We start from the raw sequence: 6,685 nt of genomic DNA on the forward strand, positions 1-6,685 counted from the left end.
AGTAAATAAGTTTGTCATGTAATTGTTTTTAAGAAATCACAAACATCGTACCATCTGGCTTCTGAAAAATGTCTCACGAGCAGATGTTGCTCCAAGCCCTGAGGTTCTGTTACAGTTGTCCCTCTAACTTCTACTTCAATGATGCACTCAGTGTGGTATGAGGTATCATGGTGATCCACGGTACTAACTCTAGATTCTCTTGTGCACATCTTGTTCATTTGCGTAGTCGCACAATGTGGTAGGTTTTAGGGGTGAAAGAATAAATCAAGTGCTAGGTAATCTAAATCCACGCTTTATTTTCCAACCTGATTTATTGATTTATTTCCCTGTATTTAGCCATCATTTTAAAATGTATACATTAACACTTTTTGGAAAACTCTGCTAGTCTACTATTTAGAGACATATACCAGTGCTTTGAAAACCTCATAGCAGAGTTTTGCTCACCACATGACCCAGGGTGCATTTTAGGTGCTCCATGCAAAACCGGTGTCCTTTTATCTTGTAGGGAAGACATATTTGCTACTAGCAGTGCCTCAATTCACAGGCATAGAAGATATTTAGCATTTCAGCAATTGTATGTTGTTTTCTAGAATACACACTGGTAGAAAGTCAGTAAAATAACTTGTTCCACAGAAAAGATCAGCATTTTATAACACTAGGTATTCTTTGTTTAAAGGCTTTTGCAACCGTGGTGACTGCAGCTGATGGACAAGACCAGGAATCTGAACCCCTTGACCAAGTGGATGAAGTTATCCAGTATCCTTGATTTATTTTTTCGTGCCTTTTTATTATAAGAGTGTGTTGGAGTTTCCATAGTGTGCCTTCCAATTTTAACGTGGGGAACAAAAAGCATAGAATCGCCAAAATAAAGAAAATTAAACCATGGTGCACTTTTTAAAACTAAACTTGAATGCAGTGCTTAGTTGAAGAGATTCTCATTATAAATGCTAATAACACATACGTGTTGGGTGGTGAAATGTTTTTCTCTTAATCATCATTTTAATATAAAGCGAGGCTAAAAAGACACACATAGGGAACATGTAGCGCTGCACAACATAGGTTATTATTTTAAAATCTATGACTAGAGGACTACAAAATAAACTGTAACCGATTGATGTATTTGGACTGAAAAAAGTAATTCCATACTGCATCAAGATCAGTTCAAAAGCCCTGTTCCTTCTACAATGTTTTGTACATTTAACCTTTTATAAAGCGCAAAACCTAGCTCCTTTAGTTAGTGTAGGACTGTTGCAGAAATAAAACCATTTCCACTAAAAAAAAGTAAACAAACTAATCGCTTACCATAAACTAAAACAGTGTGTCTTGAGCAGGACCAGCTAATGTAACCACTTAATTTTGGTAAATAGGGTATACTAAATACCACAGGTGCTCAGTGGAAGCTTAGAAGAGAATCTGACTTGTCAAATACTGAGGAGTTAAAATCCAGGGCATTGGGTAGCCTGGCTCCCCGCGAAGCCTTTAGTGTATCAACCAGCTAGTCAGGCAGTCTCAGAAACCCCACATTTGAAGTGAGGAGGTAGACCTTAAAATAAATAGAAGAGTGCAAAACAGATCAAACCAGTACAAAACAAATGGTGTGATGTGATCAATTATATGGGCCCCAGGAATAAGGCTATTGTTCAATCTATTGCACGTCTTAAGAGGAGACGGAGAATTAGCAGGTTACAAAGATTGTATAGAATGTCTACCATCACAGCTAGAGAGGACCAAGAATTGACATACAGGGCAGAAGTTGGTGGTGTGTACATATACATTTCCTCAAAAAGATGCAACTGAAAAGAACCTACTAAGGATCAAAAGTTAACCTGCTTAATGAACCAATGGATGGTTACCCAAATGGTAGAGAGAAGACAATCAATAAAAATGATCATTACAAGAGCGGTAAAATAAGTCATCACAAGGGCTTCATTGTTGGGGTGGGAAGCTTGCCTACATAAACTTATGATGATGGAGCATTGGACACAAGTGGAAAGATGTCTATACACTAATTTTAGCAGTTTTAAAGCAAACGGTTTACTCTGGTCATTCCTAATGAATCTGTGTAAGATGCTGTTGGTGTGTACATACTACACAATACAACCTCAATGCATTATCCAGTTAAACGAGATGGAACTGGATGCCTCACCTTCCCAGGAGAATGTCCGAGTTATGGAATAGTGCACTCCAGGACTAAACTGACCCTTTGAGTGAGGCTTCTCATAGCTTTTTCAAGTTAATGAAGTATTCTTATCTGAGGTAAACTTTCTGATTGCAATGAAAACTAGCTGTAGACCTATTTGCAACCAAGAACATTTTGCATTAAAACCGGAGCAATCTCAATATAAAAAGAAACATTTTAAAATGTTGAATAACCACATTATATCTAATTAAAAGTTTTACTCCAGCAGTTAAAAAAAAAAAAAAAGAACAGTATGCGTTCAATTGTGCACTCAAGATTTGGAGGTGCTAAAGCACCAGTTATTGATGAAATCGGGGCTGTGGTACACCCACATTTGACTTCTGATGAATACATCTTCAGCAATAGGTTTCCAGTGCTACCAGGCTTCTTCTGCCACTCTGCTCACCAAATATGATGAAATAATGATATATTAGGCACCAACTGACGTGGTGGCATCTGTATCTGCGTTTTCATGCCTCATCAACATGAACCCGGAGTTATCTCAGTGCTTCGCTGATAAATTCCTCTGCTTTCAACAGCAACTAGGTCATATGTCTTGTAAAAAAAATCATGGTTCAAGCACTGTCTTGATGTGGCTCATGAAAATGTCTTTCGTAAATCATATGACATTTGGATGTGGTGTTTGGGATTTGACCATGACTCCTGCAGCTAACTAAAGGCCCTCAAATAGCTGAAGGCCAGGTTTTGGCCAAGTCCCAAAGGGAGATGCCTAAGCGTTCCCCCTTCTCCTATAGGTGTTTTTTGTGGAGAGTTTTCCTTCCACAAAAAACAAACACCATAGGAAAGAGAAATCCTATTTCTCAATGAAATTATCCTGCATCTGCTATAATTAGCAATCATGACACTGTTTCCCAATGTATGACTCTGGACAGCCTCGCATCAGGCTCATTGAAGTTGATCCCTTCACTGAAAGATTCAGCCAAATATCCCTGCCCCAGCACAGGTGAAAGCCTTCTGTCTGGCAAGGTTGGTTTGTTCAGTACAGCTCCAGCATCCCTTGAGCTCCTCCCTAAGAATGGACCCACTTCTGCAGGCCTCGGGACTCTGGTGGCTCTAACCCAGAGACAACATCTCTGCAACTGGAAAAATAATATTTGCCCCATGGTTCTGTCCTCATTTGATTGATTCAGGCCGCAATGCAGCCCCAAGAGATGCTCTCTGCTCCACCACCGGGGTGGTTTCAGCACATCCTTCTAAGCCTTTGAAATTGGCTGACATAATCTGGGTAGCAAGAGAGATGGTTGTAGCTTTATTTAATGATATGCCTTAGGCAGAGCCTCTTCCTAAGGTCCAGAGCTTCGCCCAGGTTGGAGAAATTGGTTCAGTTTGACTCCTTGGCCCCTTCTTATAGCTTTTATGTATGTATTGTCAGTAATAGCGTTGTATAATTGGTATTTAATTTGGCTATACTGCTTGCCTGATAAGCCTAGCACACCTCTGATGAACCAGTCCTATGAGAGGGTTTTTTGTTGAGCAGGAATTGGTGTCTTACTTGATTTCACCTGTGATGTTATAAATGGTGATGTCATAATTGATCTCATGAGTAATATATCTTGAGAGGTCACGCATAGCATCACTGTTTTTGGGCCTGCGGAGTAGCTAAGGCTTTCCAATTACAGTAACTTTGTCGTTTCTTTACTTTTTAGTTCAAAGACAAGAACCCTAATGTTACCTTGAAAAATATTTCCAATTAATGTGTTTCATATATATGGAGTGTATAAAGTGTGCCCTAAAGGACCAACCATGTTTAGGGCTGAGTAGCTATCTAGTGTTTCTGTTTTTCCTTTGCTAAAATATTTGTGACTTTCTTTTGCCCTGATAATTACTTGTGTACAAATGGTTTCCCTGCCCTGATAATTACTTGTGTACACATGGTTTCCCAGCTCAGGGGGGGTGATATCCCTGTATTTCAGGTAGTATATGTCCAAACTATTTACTGGTTTATGTTCTCTTCTTTTCCTGTTTATTTGTTTATGCTGCTAGCTAGTTTTCACTTTGTGGTACTGCTTTTACATATTTAGCTATTTGGTTCGATCGCCTCTTATTCTGCTGCCTGACAGCTTTAGACTGCTCTGATCAACACAGGTGTTCTGGTAGATTCTCGCATTTTACTGTCATTTGTGAAACAAATCATTCACGACTGCGGTCTTCTGTTACCCCTCTTATGATCATTCAAATAAGGCCATATATTTTGTAATTTATTTGTGCTTAGACCATGCTTGAAGAACCTTGCTTGAAAAAGCTGTCTACGTCCCACTAAGGTCCTCTTGTTTTTTGTTCCTATGACACCTTTTTTCCTTTAAATGTATAGATGCGTTTTTTTGTTGGCGCTTTCTCTTGAAGATGCATATGTGGATGTTCTTAGCTCGTTCCTTTACTATTACTTTTATCTTTCTATCTTGTCATGGAAGAAAGTCTAAAAATCTTGTTCCGCCTTTGTTCAAAATCCTTTTCTGATATGTATTCCTTCTTCCATTCGTACTTTGCTTTGAATGATTTTTGCTTTCTACTCGGATCTATGCAGCATTTCATTCAACTGCCCATTCCATGTTGGCAAGATTTCTTGCCTGCACCAATAATTTTCCTGCTTGGGCATCTTCTTTAGTCAATATACCCACCCTTAATACACATTTCATTCTGAGATGCGTCTACGTTGTGTATGACGTCTGGAATGGAAAAGGCTTGCAGTGATTGGAGTTTTAAGTCTTTAATGAAATTCAGGGAAAATGTCAGGGCCCTTTTAATGTTGTGGATGAAATATATCTCTAAAGACATATCCATTTTTGTACTGCTACAAGCAATCTGCTCCGCTATTGATTTTACTCTCATTAGCATGTGAATCCCAAGACGAAACTAATGCTTTTAGTACAGCCGAGAAGAAACTAATGCTTTTAGTACAGCTGAGTGACTTGTTAGGGTTAATTGTCTACTCTTTTCCAGGGTTGAATTCCCTGTGAGTTTGTGTGCAGCCACAAACTTCCACATTTGTGGGCATTCTTACGAAGAGTTTGTAAGAATGCCCACAAATTTTGAAGTTTGTAGCTGTGCACAAAGTCACAGGGAATTGCAGCTCTAGATGCCCACTGTCCTTCCCTGGGAATAAATGTACTTGCAAAAACATTAGTGGGCTTTTAAACTCTTTTTCACAATCGCAAAACCAAGTGGTTATGCTTGCATAGCAAAGGCTATTTGTGTGTGAATCCCAATTTGTACACTCAGATCACTTTGGTAACCAACTAGGACATGGAATACTTTGCTGGGGTTGGTTTACACTCATCTATATAGTTTTGAGTCGTGTTGAATATTATATTTTGAGACACTAACACGAGAGACCACTAAACAGGTACGATATGGCTGTATGTGTTCAAATGTCATTGAAGTTTATTTCCTTTACCAATGTTTCTACCAGTGCACGCTTTATTAGGGCTGTATCGGAGCTGGAGCTTTTAGGGTTTGTGAAGGCTACCAAGCAGAAGACAGACCACGTTGCACGGCTTACATGGGGCGGCTGCTAGACTTCATGTCATGGCCACGAAGACATGTATCCAGGTGCCTTATGTGAATAGATCAGTATTGCAGCAATTGTTATATCAGGTGCCCAGTTCACAAATGCAGCCAGCCTAATCTGTCACAGACGGCAAGAACTTCAACGGGAAGCATTCAAACATAGACACCATAAATAAAAATTGTGCACATTACAATATATTTGATGTATTCAAACTTATAAACTGTCTAAAATGTCTTCATGATATATTTTATATAAAAACAATCAACACCGTTTTAAGCTTTTTTGTTTCTGTGTTTACATTTTTCGTTACAGAACAATCTACGGATCTGCAGTTGCAATGTAATATCAATGAGGATTAGTTGCATGCCACTCTCTTGCTTTATCAGACGAAATGTAAAATTACTAAGTGCTCAACTGGGTTTCATTAGGCTACTTTATAAATTGATCAACGTGTGAATATATTAAAAGAGAGTCTTATTGGGCATTATTGGATACAGGTTGAGGCGACTTGACTGCAAAATTCACATCACCTGGCACAATTAAATATAGTAGAAATATTGATGTGTTTCTGTGATTGTAAGTCGTCTCAATCGTTCCCCTAAGCTCATCGGTCTTGACTGTTGTGCCCTCAGTATAAGATGAAGGTAATAGAATTTTTCCTGGACTCTTTCCTCTTTTAGCCCCTGCTTTGATCTAGGTTTGGTAGGTGATCTCATCACCCAGGTGCAGCACAAATTGAATATTAAGTAGGTTTTACACTAGGATACATTGTATATTTTTTAGTTATCAAATAGATAGTGTAGGTTTTCTGGTTTTTACTCTTAACTGATTGTAGGCAGTTCTTAGTGATCCCTACGTTTTATTTGATGTCATCAGATAACTTACTAACTATATGTTCGAGGCATATGAGCTGCAGATTACACACTTGTGCATAGATCGCCATCTGGTGTTGGGCCCGGATGTTTGCAGTTTGTTTT

The 6,685-nt window shown here is 38.8% G+C and overlaps 1 protein-coding gene across 3 annotated transcripts in view; it reads left to right on the forward strand.

Annotated features, from left to right (window-relative positions):
* ORC3 (origin recognition complex subunit 3) overlaps positions 1 to 5,977 on the forward strand; it is a 293,597-nt gene extending 287,620 nt beyond the window's left edge. For all 3 annotated transcript variants that reach the window (XM_085611093.1, XM_085611094.1, XM_085611095.1), the window contains 2 exons: positions 677 to 756; positions 5,610 to 5,977. In XM_085611093.1, coding sequence (XP_085467219.1) covers positions 677 to 756; positions 5,610 to 5,715 — 186 coding nt within the window. In that variant the 3' untranslated portion in view covers positions 5,716 to 5,977. The remainder of the gene's footprint in view (positions 1 to 676; positions 757 to 5,609) is intronic.
* The last annotated feature ends 708 nt before the right edge of the window (positions 5,978 to 6,685 follow it).

Source organism: Triturus cristatus, chromosome 6, assembly GCF_964204655.1.
Source record: "Triturus cristatus chromosome 6, aTriCri1.1, whole genome shotgun sequence".
Lineage (NCBI taxonomy): Eukaryota > Metazoa > Chordata > Amphibia > Caudata > Salamandridae > Triturus > Triturus cristatus.